Consider the following 20,350-nt stretch of genomic DNA (forward strand, 5'->3'; position numbering starts at 1 on the left):
ACGCTTCCTACTCGTATGTAAGTCGCATGTAGAATGTATGTGTGTAATTAACCTACAGAATACATTTTAAATCATCTACATTACAACGTGGTATACATGGAGTATCCTACGCACGTATTACACTACATTTTACACGACGTGCGTTTGCATTACACGATGTAACAGCAAATTAGTTTACGTGTGGATAACTATTTGACATCATGTTAAAACAAGTGATTTACACGCAGTGTATTTTTGACATAGAAAATAATATATTTCTAAAATCTCAGTTTTTATAAATCTGATCGTTAATAATTTGAAACCAGAATTTGCCCAGAAATAAAACGAAATCGTGTGTATATTTTATATACCATCCATTTTATTTCATCTAACTTTCGTATATAAGTATGTGTATTGTATGTGGATTTGTTTTGTTTTTCTTCTCTAAGTAATTACACAATTTGCAGTTACCTATGTATCTTTTTGTTCTTCTGCCAAAAAGTTTGAACCTGAAGACGAAGAAAATAAGAGAAAAATCATAGCAGAGGCAGTGGACTGGTTTTCTTTTTCGATCGTGAGTTTTATATTGGATTGATTGAATATGGATTTTTGTATGTACATTTTTACAGGACGTAAGACATAGGATGCAAAAAAAAAAAAAAATGTCACTAAATTTAATTCGCAAAAAAAAGGGTCTTAAAGTATAAAAAGCCTTGTTTCGAATGGACAACTAAATTAAATCACATTTAGCATATTTTAAAAATTTCGCAAATCGTTGCAGCTCTTTTTTTACGCGCTAATGTCTTGTGTTTTTCTGTTCTTTTTGTTTTTTATCATTCATGCGTGTATTGTTAATAATTTAATATTTACACTAAAAAAAAAATGAGAGAATATTTGTTATTGTATATAGATTAATTACGAGTGCTTCTTAGGTGTATGAAAAAAAATGTTTTCTTGGTTTTAAGATTAGGTTTTTGTGTTTCATTTTCATTTTCGTATTTTTTTATCGTTTTGCTTATTTTTCTGCCATAAACGTAATGCTATTAATTTATACGATTTTTTTGTTTATCGCGGGCATTCGAATTGCGCCCGTTTTGCGCTTACATTTAGCATTCATTACATTCATTGCATTTAGCCGGATGTGAGTTTCGAATCCTGTGGGTTTATCGTTGTCCTTAGAACAACACATCGATGTACATGTTTCATCTGGGTCCCAGGTGCGCCTGCTCCTGCTTCACTTTCAGCAGCAGCTGCTCCTGCAGACGCATCTCCTCGTCGTGGTCATCGCAGATGTCTATCTCGGGATCGGCGTCCCCCTCCCCATCCGCATCCGCATCCACATCCGCGTCCACGTCCGCGTCCACATCGTTGTCGTTGTCGTTGTCGTGCTCGTTGTTGGTGTTGGTATCGTTCTCCACGGGCTCCACATCCTCCTCCACCTCACAGTCCTTGTCCAGCTCCATGTCCTCGATGTCGTCCTGCTCCTCCTCCGCCTCCGATTCCGCAATGGTCACGGCTGCGGAGGCGGACGCGGATGCCACTGCCACTGCGGCGGCGGCCGCTGCATTCCGCGCGTTTGCTGCTGCAGCAACAGCTGCTGCGGCCGCTGCAGCAGCCACCGCTGCCTCTGCGTAACCGGCGGCGGCATTGTGATGGTGCATGTGGTGCACCGAATGGTGGTGCTGGTGGTGGTGGTGCTGCTGCTGCGCCGCCTGCTGTTGTTGCTGCTGCTGCTGCTGCAGTTGCTGCAGGTGGTGCAGGTGCTGCTGCTGGTTGTACGGGTGGTGTGCCGGCGGTCCAGCCGATCCCGATCCCGATCCCGAACCCGCACCCGCTCCCGATCCCGAACCGGATCCTGAACCCGAGCCTGAGCCCGAACCTGCAACTTGCTGCTGCTGCTGCTGCAAGGAGCTCTCTGCCGCGTGCAAGTGGTGGTGGTGGTGTTGTTGCTGCTGCTGCTGCTGTTGCTGCTGATGGTGCAGCAGCATGTGGGCGTGCGCCTGCGCCTGGGCATGAACGTGGGCATGATGGTGGCCCTTGTGGTGATGATGATGATGATGGTGGTGTCCCTTGCCACCAGCGGAACCCGCCGCCGGCGGTGGTGCGTCAAAGAGGAGACGCGAGATCGAGAAACTGGAGATCGGTGAGTTGTGGGTGCTGCCCGCCGAGTAGCTGGTGTTCGTGTCATCCGAGGTGGGCGTCTCCCGGTCACTCTCGTCGCTCTTGAGCAGCTCGGCGGCCTCCAGCGACTTCTTGTGCATGCCCAGCAGCCACGGCGCCACCGACTCGTCCTCCTTGGCCGACTTGATGATCGTCTCCGGCAGCGGCAGCGAGTGCCTCACCATCGCTCCATACAATCCATACTCGGCCATTTTGGTGCTGTGGCCCCAGCACTTTTCCGTCTTGCGCCACTTGGCCCGTCGATTCTGGTACCACACCTGCGGATGCGGGACAAAAGGATGCGCCAATTAGTGGGGGCCAACTGTAGACCATAACTACACTAACTTAATATACATACATTAGATCAGATCTAAGCTCGTAAAGGTTTCAAAGTAACGCAATAATCCGCAGATTAAATGAAGAAATTATCGTCGAGCACAAAGAATGTGAAAATCCGGGTTGGGAAAAACTAATTAATTTAACAGGGCCCCTCCCCCTTTGCCCGCCTCCCCCTGCCTCTTTGTCACAATAACAACAACACTTGTTCAAGTACTTATTAGTAACAACATTAAACATTAACAAGAAATGCTGCCAGCCGACGACATTAAACGGTCAATTTTCAATTTTCGCCAAGTTTGCGGCCGTTTTCACCCGCTTTCCCCGGGGACAACTTAATCTGCTGTTGTGAAAAGTTCAAGTTTTCCCAGGGTTGCTGCAGCAGCAGCGACATGTGCCGCAATTCTCCAAGGACCAAGGACGAAGGACCGCTTACCAGGGACCAAGGACCAAGGACGAAGGACGAAGTACGAAGAGCCAAGGAACGAATCGCTTTAAACTCCCCCACCATTTCGCCACGCGGCCTCGTCCTGCACATTTGTTATTTTTTTATATTTTATTTTTTATTTTATTCGAGTCGGTGTGATGTCAACATTTGCATTTACATTTGTACGCCTTGTTTATTGTTGCACTTGAGCGGCAACACGAAAAAAGCAAAGCGAGAACATGGCAAATTAAATCTGCTTGAGTTGACAACACTTAACACCACCCCCTCGCATCTGTATGCGCATCTGTATCTGTATCTGAAGCAGAATATGTATGTATCTGTATCTGTATCTGTATCTGTATCTGTATCTGTATCTGTATCTGAGTAGGCATGTATCTGGGGGATGCGTCCCTTCTGGGCGGACTGGCTAAAACTCAATCGGTGTGGCTAATGCCATGATGAATGGCCTTTTAAAAAGTGCCTAAAAAACAGCTCAATTGCTTATGCCATTAAAAGTAGCTCTGCAAATATGCAAACATTTCAATTTCGATTTTTTCAAACCCCAGTACTGAAGTAAAACTATGCAGACTTTTTGGACAAAGCGAAAAAAGTTAGAAAATAAACGGGGACACGCGAATAGCAATTTGTTGAATGCCTTTGCTGCACAGCCATAACCTCTTTTGTTTAAATGTTAATTACATAATTATGCATAATCATTTTTAATTTCGTTTTTTGTGCGCTGATATTAACAGCTCATTAAAAGCGCGGCAGCAAAGAAAGGCAGAAGTGTGTAATTAATGCAAGGAGCAACGAAATTATGCAAAATTACAAAACAACAAAAAACATACTAAATATAGATGGTGCAACTCGTAATTCGCAATTTGCAATTTGCAATTGTTAGTGAGCTGGCTGTTACGTTTTATTGCAGTTAAAAATGTGCACTTTAATTGGTGTTAAATGCAGCTTTGACTTTATGTGTGCAATTAATTTGCATTTCTGCAAAATTACTTAAAAATGCATTTGGCTCACACGCTTGTATGCTTTTTGCATTCAAAATAAAAGTGTCTTTGCTGCAGCAAGTGTGTTTTCAGAAATGCAATTTCCCCCTTTGAAATCTTATTAAGCATTTGAAATCAACTTATTTAATGGTTCTCCTCCTTGCGCAATTCAAAAGTTTTGAAATTCCAGTTTCTTTTGATTTTTTTTTTTATTTTTGAACCAAAGAACCCTTGAGGAATTGAAAAAAAAGTGAAACTCTTTTGCTCTTTTTTGTTTGTCTTTGAAGTGCAAGTGCAGTTTCTTTTGTCTTTCGAAAATTGCGTATTGAAAGTGGCATTTTTATGGCAATTTGGAAAAATTTGAGCATGCGGTGAAGTGCAATTGCACTTTTTTTCTTTCCATTTATCGCAATATGCATTGTTTTAAATCGAGATTGTTTTTTGTTTTCTCAACTGGACTGCTCTTTGTTTTCCCCTTTCTCTGTTTGTGTGTGTGTGTGGAAATTAGCAAGCAAAAAAGGGCGGCAAGGAAATTGGAAAATTGGCAGACAATGCAGTTCCTAGCTTCGTCCTTGTCGCACCTTCAACAGGTGACAAAAGCGTCTTATTGCTCAGATATATCACTTATTAACTAAATTGGTGGTAATAATATGTTCTTGACATATCTGGGACTAAGAGCAATACTAAGTAAATACTTGTCTTAAGGCAGAAAATTGCAGCTTAAAACTGGCCATACAAGTTGGTTTCCTGACACTTTTGTCGCCTGTTCGTTAACTTTTGGCAATGGCAACGTTTTTGGCAACTCGCAAGAGCCAAAAAGCGCTGCATAACAGCCAATAAGTGTGAGTGAGAGAGCACGCGCTTCCAGTGAAACAGAAAGATAGAGTGAGGGAGATGGACTGAAAAACGTGTTTGGCCATGTTTCTTTTGCTTTGCGTCGAGGGGCAAATTTATGCAAAATCGAAAAAGGGGAAGAATTGCGAGAAAAAAACACACACATAATACGCGAAATGCACGCAAAATGGAATGCAATTAAAAGCGGCAGGCAAAAAACGCGCAAAGGGAGAAAGGGAGAGGATGAAAAAAGTTCGGATGTTTTTTTCCGAATTTTTGCATGGCTGCCGTTTCTCTTCCTCTTCCTCGGCCCATTTCCTCTTTCGCCCGCCCCTTTCACCGCCCATTCTTATAGTGCTGCTAATGATTGCCTCTCCTCTTCGCCTCCTCCCCATTACCTCTTCGTCTCATTCTCATCCTCCTTCACTCTTCTCTTCCAGCTGTGCGCCATATTTGCACTTAATTGAAGTGTATTTGCATGTGTGTGAGTGCTTCGGTTTTATATTTACTGCAGCTCTTCCTCTTCTTCATTCTGCCCCGACTGTCGGCTTGTGTCGTCGTTGTTGTTGTTGTTTCGCTTTTTGCTTGTTTTTTTTTGTTGCCTTTCAGCCAATTGTGCTTGTTAATTTGATTTTCGCACACAAATGCAAAAAGCGAAATGCACTCACACCCACGCTCGCACTCACAGTGCATTTGATGTGGCGCCATCTTGCGGCTTTTCAAGTGGTTAATGGAGTAACGGGACAAGTGGGGTTGATTTATTAGCGAGCAGTCCCCAAAAAAAGTAAAATGCTATTTGCGTTCTCGATCTCGCATGCTTGTAGTCTAAGTTAAAAGAAATCTCTTTATATTTTGAGTCCGATATGCGCACTTTAATCAAACAATTTCGAGGACTACTTAACTGTTACCGTTGCAACTGTAAGAGAGAGAAAGAGAAAACGCGTGCCAAGATGCGATCTCTTTTCTAACTGTTTTTTGGTTGATTTCTCTCGTTTGAAGCCCTCTTATGTGTAATGATACTCTCGCGACTCTAATTTGTACTTGTTTGCTCTTTGTGCTTCACTTGCCTTCGGTTTGCATTATCGAATCAGTGTAATTTGCAATTTTGAAGCTCGCACCTCGCGTTTCGCGCTCTTGTATCGAATTTTTGTGTGTGTTTTTTTTGTTTTTTTTTTTTTTATTTTGGAGTGTCGGCGAGTGCCGGTCGCCACGTTTTCTTACTTCATTCCGTTTCCGTTTTTGTTTCGCTACTTGTACGTTGCAATTGCAATTGTGTGCACTCGTAATTACGTAATCAGCGAGGCCTCATTACGTGTGGCAACACTTGCCAAGTGCCATTCGCACTCCCCATTTGTGCATTTCCCTCACACGGAGCTCCACCATCTACCATCCACCATTCGCGGCCAAAACACTCCCCTCGAATCGAAGCCGCCTTTGATTGCAATCTTTGCGGAACTGCTATAAAAAAAAGCCCATAAAAATGGCCGTAAAATGGCCCGCGCATCCTCAGTCGGCAGTGCTACGTGACAGCCGCATGGCCCCCAATCCCAAAACCAATCCCCCAATCCCAATCCCAATATCCCAAAGGTAAATCATGGCTATATCAATCCGTGTTCACCTCTAACCTGATCTATTTGTTTTCATTACAGATACATATGCATGGACGAGGGCTCACCTGAATGCGATCCTCGGCAAGGCCAGTTTTCATGGACAGCAGCTCCCGCGCACTCACGTCCGGGTAGTGTGCCTCCTTGAAGGCCTTCTCCAGCTCCTCCAGCTGGCTGCTGGTGAAGATCGTGCGTCCGTGGCGCCGCTTGTTCTTCTTCTTGCCGCCGGGACCGGTGCCGCCAGGACCCACAAGGACATCTGCACCGTGGGCGGCCAGCAGGCTGTTGGGATTGCCACCAGCTCCGCCCGCTGCTCCCAGAAACGCCTCGGCATGATGGGCATGGGCGTGGGCGGCATGGGCGGCGTGAGCGGCATGGGCGTGGACATGGGCATGAGCATGGGCGTGCGCCTGAGCGTGGGCGTGGTGTGCATGATGGGCGGCGGCAGCGGCAGCGGCATGATGATGAGCGGCGGCCGCAGCAGCCGCTGCATGCTGATGGGCGGCCAGAGCGGCCGAGTGATGCGGACCAGCGGGCGAGGAGCGACTGCCGGAGCTGCCTCCGTTCCCGCCGTTTCCAGATGTCGACGAGCTGCTGCCCGACGTGCCCGATCCTCCGCCCAATCCACCGACGCCGGCTCCTCCGCCGGATCCACCATTACTGGCCGTTGGCGAGCTCAGGTGTCCTAGGCCATTGGAGGTCGGATTGCCGCCACCAGATCCCGATCCCGATCCGCCGGATCCGCCGTTTCCCGATGAACTGCTATTTTTGCTGGGCGACTGCTCATCTCCACTGGCGTTGGCCAAGCTGCTGGCGTACTCCTGACCACGAGCGGCTGCTTGTTCTGCGGAGAAAATGGGATATGAGGGGTAAGTGATCAATTTTTATATATTATATGTAAGAAGGAACTACTGTTCCAAGAGTAGTTGCGTTCATATTTCCCTATATATCTGTAATCATGTTTCCGGGAAGACCTCAACCCCTTTCCATGTGCCAATGCGAATTCCTGGCGCTTGCTGAACACATGTAAGATGTATGTGGCCCCCTATTCCCGATTCCGAATTCAGTCAAAAACCCTGGCCAAATAGCAAAACCGAAAGCAAAACCCAATCCCTGTGGCAAATCCTATTTCCCTTAAATGGCAGACAATGGCGAGCAGATATTCGAGAAGTCGATTTTTCGCACACGATAAAGCGGCAGCTGGAAAATCCATGCTCCATGCCCATTCAGCTCGATTGTGTCGCGTAGATTTTGACAAGTTGCCTGGATTTTTATTCAAATGTCAGCGAAGGGTTAAATGTGTTTCGTGTGTTTGTGTGTTTGCACCTTCCTAGAAAATCGACAAAATAGCAACACACACCCTTTGGATGGTAAATATTTTCTTTGGCTTGGCTTGGCTGCTCTGGCTCCTTAAGGATGACGGTAAGGCGGAAAACCGAAAATTGGCGGAAAAGGACCAAAGGACGAAAGGACGAAAGGACGAAAGGACGAAGAACGAAGGTCCTGTGTCCTGGGTACTGGGTCCTCAGTTTCGTGTGCCGTCTTTGTTTTGACAATTAGGGTGTTAGGGTGTTAAGTGGTTTAGCCCTTTTTTCGGTCTCAAATTAAACGCGAATCGGCTTAGGCGTGTTGCACAGGGCGTTCTATTGTGATAACTAGAGAGAGCCGATTCAAAAGGATAATACTTAATAATGATAATGCTGATGATTATAATGCTGATGATGAGAATGAGGTCGTCTATCTTTTCTTTGCTGCGCTTCCGGCCACTTAATTTGACCAATCCATTGACTGAGGTATACTCTGTTATAGATGGCTTAATAAAGGCTAATGGGTTTTGGGGTAACTCGCATTTTAATATCCAATATCAAACAGTAAGCAGTTCTAAACTATGCATTTTACCTGTATTATTGAAATATCAATTGAAATGATTAAACGCTTACTGGGGAACTTGGTAACGAACCAATTTGGACCTAATTCTGCCACCCAACAACCCAAACATCCCGTTCGCTGTTCTGTGCTCTATAATTATATGGAGCCGGACCTCGAGCGGTGCTTTTATTGCCTGGCTACTTTGGCGGCACAATTAGACACACATCAATTAGCAATTAGCTGGTCAGCGAACGACAGCTGACCAGCCCTCCACCACATCCCCTATCTATATATATATATATATACAAAGCCAAAGTCAGACCCTCGCAGAAGTGCTTCAAAAAGCACTCGCACACTTATAAATATCCATCATAATGATACATATATAAATATATACATGCATATATAAATCTGTATATATGTATAAACAGGAGGGGGCGATGAGTGGTCAGCCACTTTGGCCAGCTATCGATGTCGCCTACACTGCGAGCAAATAGATTGGCTTATTCAACCGAAATTGTTTACTAGAAACAAAACTTGTTTGTGTACCAATATGTAACTTCCGAATTTGTGAATTGCCTGTATATCTGAACATCATTTCAAGTTACTGCTAATTGCCCTTGCATTTGACCCTAGTTTTGCGCAGTGTACAGCCTGGTCTCTGGTCCAGCTCACTTATATTCCGTTGAGTTGAGTTCAGTTCTATTCGGTTCGTCAACTAATTTAATTTGCTACTCGGGTAAGTCAATCGGGGCATGAGTTGCTTGATTTTCTGTTTTCTGTCATGCGATATTTTGTGCCCCTCGTCCCTCGTCCCCCCTCCACCGTCCACCGTCCGAACTTTTCCGTTTGCCATTTTCCTTATCCATTTTCGTTTTCATTTTTATGTTCATGTTCATTCCCATTTTGAGGGGTTTTCCTGGCTCGTTTTCCGCCTAAATTAATTTGATATGTACTCGGTAGTTCTTTTCCTGGTTTTTTTTTTCTTTTGGTTTGTGGCTGGGGGTGTAATATATACGAGCATCTCCTTTGTGTCCTGCTCCTTGGGACGTGGATCCTTTTGGGATCCTTTGTGCCGCGATTAATTGTTCAATTAAGCAATATTTTGATCGAATGGCTTTTGTTCTGTGCGGCATTCCATGAATTTCATCAACTGCCCAGTGAAGCGGTCACGATAATATGCCAATTTATTGGCGTATTTAATTGGTTTCGGCGCTTAGTTCAACTGCTGCTTTCCGTTGAAAGTGACTGATTAACTTGGAAATCTAGTGATTTAACGATGGAATTTGTATGTGTTTAGTTTGACCTTAGTTTACCCAAGTTTACCCTTAAACGTTCCTTTAGCTTTTCCACTTGGCAGTACTATGCATATTTATTGCTTTAATTTGTGCCCGCAAACTGGAGCTCTTTCTGTAGTTTTCGAACAACCTATCCCATCGGGCGAATGGGATTTATGGACTCGACTACCCCGGGGAACTCCTCCTGATAAATGGCAGCCGTCCAAGTAGCAGATCCTCCAAAAGGACCCCCCGCCATTCTCCAGCGACCAAATGTAAAATTACCAATAAAGTCAAATTGAAATTGCCAGACATATTAATAAAAGCCCACCAACCACCGTTTGGCATCAGGAGTAAAGTAGAGTGGAGTGGAATGGAGTGGAGTGTTGTGGAGTGGAGTGGAGTGAAGTGGATCTATGCCTGTCTTGGGTCGTTTTCTAACGCGATTACACTCGCAGAAATCGTCTACACTCGAACGGAACTGTAATATGAACGACTTATCTGCTGATTTAAGCAGTCAGTTAGAACTCAACTTTAGAAATTCGCGTTTTTGCCCATTTTTGCATTAGCATACACTGGGTTTTCTTTCGCAGTGCATCATTGCGTAGTAGCTGAACAATTTAGTGGATGGGCCACATGGGTGCCACCAGGCGATATAAGAAGTAAATGCAGAAAACCCAGCGAAACCGACGCTGCCCCCCTTACAAACGATTTATACTTTCCCCTTCTCTCCAACATTTTATTTTTCCGCTTTTAATTTTATTTTCGACGTAGAATGAGAGAGAGAGAGAGAGAGAGGAAGGAAGGGAGGAAGCGGGAAAAAAGAAGAAAATTTCTGTTGACAGGAAATACACTCGAAATTGGCAATTTTGCATTTACGTTAATAATACTCAAGCGTATTTACTACTTACACACTTTTTACAAGGAGGCGGTTGTCTAGGCGAAAAATGTGGGCTTTTCCTTTTTCCCCTGCTCTCCTATTTTTCCTCTTCCATTTTCCTTGTTGGTTTATTTTTTTTGGACCCCAATAAGAAAAACGTATTTATTTGCGCCAAGGCAACATTGCCCCATTGGGTGGTGCTGGTGGTGGCGGTGGCGTTGCCGGGTGGGTGGCCCGTTTTTCCGGGCGTTTTTCTGGGGGTTGGCTTTTCTCGTCTGGGGCGAAAGACGAGGGCTAAGTATAGCTGAGCCAATATGACGCGCAATTATTTGTAATGGAGACGTAAATAAGTTGAAGAAGCAAAGTGGTAAAAGAAAAATGGCAAGGCAAGTGGGTGGTTGGGTGGTGGGGTGTTGGGATGTCTGGGTGGCTGGGTGGCTGGGTTGTCTGGGTTGGCTGCCTTCCACCCAACTTGTTAGTTGTTGCACAACGAGAAGACTTGCTTTTTGTTTTGGGGTTGCCTTTTCGGCATGTCTCCCACATTTTCGGGTGGTTGTTTGTCGCCGCGGGGGAAACGAAATTTTCGGGGTTTTTACAGTGGGGGGGCTGCTTTTCCGAGGTTTTATTTTGGAGGACTTTAGCAGTGTGGGTGGCTGGACGTCCCGCAGTTAGCTTGTTAACTCGATTTGCGCTCGCATTTCGCTTTGTTGCCGTTCCTATTGCCCTTGCTGTTGTAATAAATACGAAAAGGCTTTGTTTTTCCAAGATGGCGGATCAGTGTTTGTGTGTGTGTGTGCGTGTGTGTGTGGAAGCGGGACACACACAGCCAGAGATAGCGGGATTTTCCGCTTCAAGTTTAAATAATAGAATGAAAACTATTTGCAAGGTGAAGTGAAATATGTGTGGGCAAGTGTTATTAGCTGTAAAACGTAGTTCCCAAAAGTAGTTTAATCAATTTTATTTAATATATTTATATAGCCTAAACAACGATCAATTAATTAGAATGTATTTCTGAATCCTTCCCTGTTGAAACTCAAACAAAAAGCAATAGCAAGAAACGCCAAGGGAAAAGCAACAATCAGACAATGACAATTGCAGAAAAAAATCGCTGGGAAGGTGTGGAAAAGTGGGGTGTTGTGGGGCCGCGGGCTTTTCCCGCTCTTGGTTTTGTGTTACGCTTATTTTTCAATTTCGCTCACTTTTTTTTTTTATTTGCAGACTTGCAGCCATTGATTTTCCGAGCTGTGCTTAAATTTGCTTACTCGCCTTGAAAACCCCCGCCAACGGATTTTCCAACGCCCCCCCCCCAAAACACCCAACCACTTGACGCATTGTTGCTGTGTATTGTATTTCGATTTTCAAGCTGATTTTCTGCCTTTTTTCCTTGTTGTTGTTTAGCCGTGTTTTCCCTGGTCTTTTCTCCTACCGCTTTTTATATTCTTTTTTTGTATTTTCCTCTGTTTGTTTGAAAGCTTTCCGTTTCTGTTTTTCCATCCATTCGGCAGCGAAGCAGTGAAGCCTGAATGAAATAATTGGGTAGTTAGTGCGATTTTCCTTTCGCAGGCCCCTTGAAATTCGCTTCTGCTTCTGCTGCTGCTGCTGCTGTTGCTCTCGTCTCGCTTTGCATTCTTCCGCTTTTAATTTATTTATACGCCCGACACTTGAGTGAGTCGGGAGCTTTTCTCAGCTTTTCTCCGACGTTTACCTCTGCCGCTGCTGCGCACAAACAGTTTTCCCCAAAAGACCCCTCCCCCCTTCCCCATTTTCACCTTATAATTAGACATTATTTCGCGTTCAGTTGGCTTCTGTAGTTCGCAAAGTGGGCGTGGCTCGAATAGGTGGCTATTAGCTAATGAAATTCAGCCAGCAATGGCACATATCGAGCTGGAAGTGTGGGGAAATTGAGAGGGAAAATTGTGTTGTTCGTACTTGAGTCGTAAAGCTGGGGTTAAAGTTTATGTTTACGGTTTTAAAGTGGGTTATTCGGATATGCTAGTATATCCCACCTTGAAGATAATACATTTAAATATACCAGGGCAATCTAAACCATTTCAACACATTCTTACCGCTTTACTTGCATAACAAAAAAAAGCAAACCAGGAAAAACATGATTCGAATCAGAAGCCAAGCCGAAATGTGTATGTTTCACTTTTGTAAAATTCATTTGGCCATAAAACGGGCAGGGCACAGTTTGGAATTGAGCACTTTTCGGCCCTCAATTTGGGCCACCTTGCAAATGGTCGGTCGGAACGTTGTTCCATTTAAATGGGCAACTAACTGGAAACCGGCAAACGAAACAGCCGAAGGACCAACAACCCTTTTGTGGTCTGTCCATTTCGGATGGCAACGTTTTACAACACTGTAAATGCTGTGCGGAAATAGCGGTAAATATAAAAACACACACACACCCACATGCACTCACACTTACACAGCAGGGTGTTAAAATGCCTGTTTGTGTGTGCTCAAATATTTATTAACCCATCAACACATGCGGAAGTTTTTCCGGCCGTTTCGTTACAAACACATATAACAACCGAAAACTTTATACCACCCCCTTTACATATGTGTATATGTGTGTGTGTGTGTGTGTATTTGTGTGTGTTATTCGGTGGTAACAAATTCGTGTAGCGTTGCAAATTGCTGTCAACAGGGAAATTAATAAAAAGTCAAACGCCTTTTAAAGGCGAAGCAACACCCCCAACCCCCCGCATCAAATGGGTGCTTGTGTGTTAAGATCGGCAAATAAAATAAGACCCTTAGCAGCTATGCCAACTTTTGGGTTCTCTGCGAGGTCATAAAATGGATTAACACGTTTAATATTCAATTTGCGTACACGCAACGCTATGAAAATGCCGCAATGAGTGTGCGAAAGTGGCACACGAGCAGGGACTCGAGTCCTTTACTTTTGGGCATTTGATTCGATTAACGATTAACGGCAATTAAAGTGCCAAAATTTGTCGAGGTAATTGCGAATGATGATGGGAAATAAAATGGAAATTCGGGCTATTATCCCATTTTATAGACGACTAGAGGTACAACATCCTCTCGGTCTAAAATAGGTGTTATCAATGGCCAATTGGCATAGCTACTCAGCTAATCTTTTTACTTAATGCTATTAAAATATATCTTTATATTTTGCCTTCCTTTTTAAAGTAAATGATTTGAGTAGGTCCAATGTGTGGTTACTTATTTCTTAGATTCTTTCCCATGGCTCCGATTTCCAGTGAATAAGTTTTCCCATTCTTAGCGCATCATCTATCTATACTTATTGCCCTACTCCTTCCAAACGGATTTTTGAATTCGGCAAAATGCATCTCCAGCACTGACTGGCTAAAAATTGTCCATCATGCTCGCCTGCTGTCCATGCAATTTTCCCAAATGCCACTTGGCCCCAAATGCTGAATGCTGAACGCTGTTTGCCCTCTGGGGGCTTAACTGCAAAATCATGCAGAAAATGCTCGAGCTCGGGGGGATTGGGATTGGTATTGGTACTGAGATTGGGATTGGGACTGGAATGGATTGGGCTTAAACTGGCGAACAAAGCCACTTAACTGATGCGCTGACTAGCCTTGTAGGTTTATATAGTTTGTGGCTGGAAGTTGGTAGTTGGCGGACTCCAATCTTCGGCTCCATCTCGGACCCTGAGACCCAAAAGGCTGGAAAATCTATATCTGTATCTGTATCTGTACCTGCATCTGTATCTGTATCTGTATCTCTAGCTGTAGCTGTAGCTATATATGCAATGGTGTCTGTGCAAGTTGTTTACACGCCGCTCTCGAGTGCTTCCTAGGAAAATGACGACGACTGCGACTACGAGTGCAACTGCAGCCTGAAGTGGAGTGGTTGTGGTTGTGGTCCAGGTTGCATTTGGCTGATCATGCAGCTGGTTAAAATTTTTGGACGGACCGAGCTCCTTTCAATGCCTGCCACTTGTTGTCATCAATTTCTGGCTCCGGCTTTGGCTTTGGCTGTGGCTGTGGCCCTCTGTTTATCTGTTTATCCAGCGGGGCCACTTCGGTGCATTTCGGTTGCACTTCGATGGAAATAACATTTTGGGAAAAAACCTGCCTCCGCACCAGTCCCTGTCCCTGTGCCTGTCCCTAAATGTGAAAACCACGCGTATCATCCAGCCATATTTGTTTTCGTTTCATTTCGTTGAAACCCAAACTTGAAGTTTTCTAATTAAAAAATTATTAAGAAAATAATAGCTGCTCTTTTCGTTTTCGTTTTCGTTCTTGTTCTCATTCTCGTTTTCCTTTCCTTATAGTTTTTTCTTTCGACCTACTCATTGTCACATAATTAACACTTGATATAGCAATTTGTGTACAATTTTTATAGAAATTTTCCCGCAGTTTTCCTCTGCTTCTCGGTGCGAAAAACTATCGTATTTCCTTTGCGACAGGGGCAGGAAATGTGCAAGGATTTGTCTCGGAAGTGCGTCCTTGCGGAGCACAATAATATCGCAAAAATATCTCAGACACCTCGTACCCCTCGAACATTATGTTTCTGAAGAGCGAAGATTCTTATCGTGCTGCTATTTTTTGAGGTTTTATTTTCCAGCGGGTTTTGGGGTCCTTTATTCCGGTTCTTTTGTGGTAATTATTTTTTGGCTTTCAAAATTGGTGCGATTGATTTTCAGTCGGCAAGGACACGCGCGACAAAGGACCTTTTTTTTGTACTATATATATATATTTTTTTTTATTTTGGAGTTCATGTAGAGGATTAAACCATACTTGAGGAAAGTGTAAACAGTTTCTAAACTAAACCAAATATGTTTCTCTAACTGTGGCAATCGTTAAACGATTCAAGTTAATTTGTTAATCATTCGATCAATGGAAAAACTGTGGCAAAACACTTTCCCAAAGTTGTTCATCCGCTGTACAATTTTTTTCTTTCCTAGGGGAAACACAATTAGGGGGAACCAATTTGTCTGCAATTATTTGTCATTAAGACAAAATCCAGGGAAAAATTGCCCATGACTAAGGCGGCAAGACAACAATGGGCGAGAGGCGAGAAAAAGAGGCACTGACAACCAAATGGCTTACCAGACGACTCAGCCAAATGTGTGAGGAAAAATAAAGATACAAGATACAAGATGGTACAAGACAAACACGGCCAACAAGGCAAATATCAGGAAAGAAAAGGGAAAGAAAAATAGTTCGCCAGCTCTGCGAACAAAAGGACACAACATACGCCAAGGATCTCTCGGGTAAATATTTATTAGAACCAGAAAGCCAAGGTGAAAAGAGAGCTCCTCAATGGCCACTCAAATTAAGGCTAACAACGTGCAAGTAGCAATTTTGCCAGACAACAAAAAAAAAGAGGGAAGAAAACCTGGAGAGGAGTGGAAAATTGAAAGGATGCTGCACACCCATACACTCACGCCTCCATTTTTCCAATGTTACAGCTGCGGTTAACCACTCGAGTCGATTTATTTTGTACACAATTTGCCTCCGAAACTAACGCCTCGTGTCCTGCGGATCCAGTGGATCCAGCAGCTAGTATCCAATGGCCGGGAAAGGACACGGCGTTCGTTGCCTTTTTTACCGCTCGCAAGGAGCCTCGGGGTCTCAACTTCTGCTGTTGTGCAAACAAAGTGCGAACGGACCTTCGGCAAATAGACCACGATGGGCATGACTAACGAGAACAAGTCGCAAAGGATGTGCCAGGATATGCCAGGATGTGCCCAGGATGCAGGCGAAAAAAACTATGTACTTGTACTCGAGTACATCGAGTACTTTGACTTGCGGTGAATAAAAAGGTTTTCAGTGAATGGATTTCGTCATGAACTAGGTGGAAATGTAACTAATACGATTATAATATTACTAATTATTCAAATGTAAAAGTAAAATGTAATTCAGTAAATGATTGGAACTTTTCGCTCAGTGCAAAGGTAGAACTAGAAGTAGAGCCAGATAAAGACCACTTTAAAGTGGCTGCCACCAGCTCCCGGAAAGGTCAACAATGACGGAATGACAATGACGGAATGACTGAATGTCTGAATGACAAACGAAGAAACCGAACCGAGGAACCACACAAAGGGAGCGGAATGACAAATAAACAGATGTAAAGTGTGAAAATTTAACAAATTAAGTGCGTGTAACTCTCGGATACAATTGCGTTTGCGATGTGTGCGAGTGTGAGTGTGGGTGTTGTTGATGTGTGTGTGCTCGTGGAAAATGTGTGGAAAATGTGCGGAAAGGAGATGGGCAATTCAGGTGAAAATTGTGCGGGGGCGTGGCTTTTTGGAAGGGCAACTGAGCATAAGCTAGTAAGAATGTTAAAGTTACTATAATGTTTATATCTCAAGTAGTTTTCAAAAGTAATCAGAATATGGCACTATAAAATATTGAATTTGGACTAACTATGTATGCATATACTTTCCAAATTGTACGTTCTAAAATGATGTATGTAGATGTACGTATAATTCAATGTTCCATTACCGAATTCACCGGAGCTTTAATTTCATTCAATGAAGCTCCACTGGCTATCGCATTTTGATGGATGCTCGTGCCAACTGGAGTTTGCTAATTTCACTGAAAATTATTCGCTTAATTAGCGATACACACACACTCTTACACACACAGAGGCACCGAAATCGTGGCTCGAGTGAAGTGTGTGTGAGATTTCACACTTTGCTGACAGGACGGCTGCTGCTCACAAAACGCCCCTGTCCGCCGCCCCTTGCCCCTGCCACGCCCCCCTGTCTATTCCTCCCTCATTCTTTGGCGTACACTGGGAAAAAACCATTTGTGATTTTATTATGGAAATCATAAGGTTCTCGCCGAAATGGTTAGATCTATATTTACTTTCTGCAAATAACACTTTATGTTTTAATACCAATGCAAATATTTCTTTACGATTACATCATAGGTAAATTAATTTGTATTCTGATCCGATTGAAAGAATAGCGTAGATTTCACTTCAGAGTTCCATTCTTTGTGCTTAAGAAATGAATGAATCTTTAAACTTTTCTGCGCTCCATATTCCATTGTCAATTGGTTTTTTTGCAAGTGCACGAGTGTTATTAATAAGCTCGGACCCCCGCCACCTCCCCTACGCCAGCATACTCGTTCTTTGTCCTGTGCTTAATCGTGTCGCTTCATTGTTTTAACTCCGATGAGGACGCAACTCGATTGCCAACCCCTTTGAGCTTATTAGTTGCGCCTACGGGTGGGCAAAAAGGATGCAGGACGACGGATTCGGGGCACGGAGTGCGAAGTGCGGAATGCAGGAGACAGATGCGGTTGCCACTTGGCTGCACCCGTACAGCAGATGCAACAGAGTGTTCCATGCCACATACGCAGCTCCTTGCCCCGCACTCCCCCTAATTAGCCACCTAACTTCACCGCTGTACCCCCGTTGAATTTGAATTTGAAGTAACCGACTGGCAAAGTGCAAGTGGAATATGTTTTTTGCTAGATTATCGATCGCAGCAAAGGGAATTCACTAAACACTGAATTGTTTATAAAGTATTCATTGGCAGTTCTTTGCTTAAGAAAGGTATTGCCAAAATATATCGCCAACCTTATCAGAAAGTTTGCGGCAAATGAAATAATATGATTGTATAGATATAATCTATTTTAGCGAAACGCAATGCTCATCAGAAGCACTCTGGCCCACGAATCCTCGTTGAATATATAGGAATAAGTTTAATTTCCAAGCACTGAGCACATCCATTGAAGTGAATGATAAGCCAGCAATAGTAATTGGCCAGTCAATCAGTCAATCGGGAAACGCCACTCACCTGCAAACTGAGCGCCGAAGTGCTGCTGGAAGTGGCCCCGGAACTCGTGGGGCGTGCTGAATCCGGGCGGCAGGAATCCCCGGAGATAGGCGGCCGCCGCCAGGGTGGTCATGTGGTGGTGGTGGGCGGCGGCCGCGTTGCCCGGATCCGCTGCAGCGGCATAGCCGGCGGCGGCATAGAAGTTGGCCGGATTGAAGACGGGCAGTTGGCAGTGGGCGGCAGCCGCTGCTGCCGCTGCTGCAGCGGCCGAGAGTCTGGAGACATCCGGCGATATGGATCTGGATTCGCGGAGGCTGTCGATCGCCTGCTGTTGTTGCTGCTGCAGCTGTTGCTGTTGCTGCTGCTGCTGTTGCTGTTGCTGCTGTCCGGCGGATAGCGAGCCATTTGCCGGCGTACTCGCTGTGGGCGGGGGCGTGGCTGCCGGCGAGGGCGGCGCCTCCGAGGGCGTGGCACTGGCACTGCCCTGCTGCTGATAGGCGCCCAGTCCCAGGATCTCCTGAATGGCAAACGGAGTACGCATCTTGGTGGCCTGCATGTTTGCCGACGGTACTTTCGATTATTGGTGGTACACTTGTGGGCGATACCCTCTTTAGGTTGTCAGTTCAGTTTGTTTTCGGAAAAACGTTTTGGAGTTCCCAAGTTTCTATTTATTGCACACTCTCATGGCAGCTGCGGAAAAGCACACGCACACGTACACAGGAAAAAATAGGTTCACTCACGCACTTGTGTGGGTTGCAATTGTGGATTGGATTTGCTTTTATTGTTTTTATCTAATTGTGTGTGTTTTTGAGCGCTGGAGCGTTCGGTGCGGCGTTCGAAAACGAACTGAAATTAAAAAGCGAACTGCACGCCAGCAAAAGCGTCGCTTTGAACGCCGCTGCCGGCGTCGACTGTGCTGCCGGCGTCGCTGCCCGCTCCCACACACACAGGCTGACTGGGCACAAACAACTTGCAGCGCCATCTTTGCGAGCGAAAACGGGATGGCACGAGCGGCAGCGCTGCAGTCGTCTCGCTCACTCACCAGCGAACTTCCAATGCAGAGGGGATATCGTCCACCCTTCTCGCTCTCACGCTAGCAAATCGAATGGCGTGCTCTCTTTCTTGCCTGGAAGTCCTTCACACGTACACTGTACACACTGTGCGTGTGAGGGTTGCTTGTGTGCGTGTTAATTACACGGGATTTCATTTCACACCGAGTTTTTTGGTTCTTCGAGTTCAGTTTGTTTTGCGACGCCAATGATGCTATATGTCCTTATCTATATGTTTATATTTGTACATGTATATATATCTATTTCTACATCTGTGTGAGTGTGAGCGAGTGCGTGTGTAATTGGAATTATCTTTTTCTACGTTTTTTCTTGTTTTTTGTTTAGTTAATAAATAAACACGGATCAAGGCAAAGATTGGAAGTGTTGCCCTTTGTAAACCACAAGCAATTTTATATAAAAATCACTATATAAAAGCACCTTCAAAGATTTTCTACCGAATAGTTCCCGCCAAAAATTATAGGGCTCACAAAATGTTAGTAAGGTTCTAAAACTAAATAACCAATTTAAGTATGAGGTCTTTTTAATAAAATTATAACAATAGCATATTAACTTGATCTCCCTTTTTTTAATTTTAATTTGACTTATTTACAATTTTATCATTACTTATAAAATGAACAGCTTGGGGCTCTTTAAACAAGTTCTTATAATTAAACCTTTTTTTGTTATATTTTTGTAACACGAAATAAAATCGGTTGGCCTGCAAATCAAATTGGAACCTCTCCAAAAAATGCCTTCATTCTCTTAAACTTTTCACACTTTTCCCGCTCTCGCTCTCTCTCTCTCTCTCTCTAGGTTCTCTCTCTGAATGTAAAGTTTTTCCTGGAAGTTTTAAGTCCCCTGCGCTTTTCCGCTTCCGTTTTCCACGTTTTTCCTCAAATTGCGAGCATTGTTCAGGCCAAAGTTGGTCATGTTAATTAAGCTTCGCTCGCCCCGTCTCTTTTCTGCTGGGTATACCCGTCTCTCTCCTATCGATTAGCTGCGACAGCCGCCGCCTCTCTCCTACCCACCTCTGCCCACCTTTTTCGCGCCAGATTGCACTTGCAAACAATAATTAGTCGCATTACATAACAATTGCATAATCAATATGCCATTTCAATTAACTGCTTGGTTAGCAATTAGTCAGCCCACAAAACCGCCCTTCCTTTTCGCTGGTTTTTTGGTCCTGTCAGCCGGATATTTTGAGTAAT

The 20,350-nt window shown here is 44.3% G+C and overlaps 1 protein-coding gene across 1 annotated transcript; it reads right to left on the bottom strand.

The window, feature by feature from the left end:
* Nucleotides 1-898: 898 nt before the first annotated feature.
* On the bottom strand, nucleotides 899-18,718 carry LOC120455782 (AF4/FMR2 family member lilli). The gene is made up of 3 exons (XM_039642239.1): nucleotides 18,115-18,718; nucleotides 6,410-7,185; nucleotides 899-2,417 (listed from the first exon to the last, which is right to left on the bottom strand). The coding sequence occupies exons 1-3, from the start codon at nucleotides 18,647-18,649 to the stop codon at nucleotides 1,182-1,184; spliced, it is 2,547 nt and encodes an 848-aa protein (XP_039498173.1). The 5' UTR covers nucleotides 18,650-18,718; the 3' UTR covers nucleotides 899-1,181.
* Nucleotides 18,719-20,350: the final 1,632 nt, after the last annotated feature.

Source organism: Drosophila santomea, chromosome X, assembly GCF_016746245.2.
Source record: "Drosophila santomea strain STO CAGO 1482 chromosome X, Prin_Dsan_1.1, whole genome shotgun sequence".
Lineage (NCBI taxonomy): Eukaryota > Metazoa > Arthropoda > Insecta > Diptera > Drosophilidae > Drosophila > Drosophila santomea.

Bases quoted from the DNA above. Each gene is read 5' to 3' on its own strand.
- LOC120455782 (XM_039642239.1), bottom strand. From the start codon at position 18,649: ATGCAGGCCACCAAGATGCGTACTCCGTTTGCCATTCAGGAGATCCTG. The intron at 7,186-18,114 runs GTGAGTGGCGTT...TTTTCTCCGCAG, and splicing joins CTTCGGCGCTCAGTTTGCAG to AACAAGCAGCCGCTCGTGGT. The intron at 2,418-6,409 runs GTGAGCCCTCGT...CCGCATCCGCAG, and splicing joins TTGCCGAGGATCGCATTCAG to GTGTGGTACCAGAATCGACG.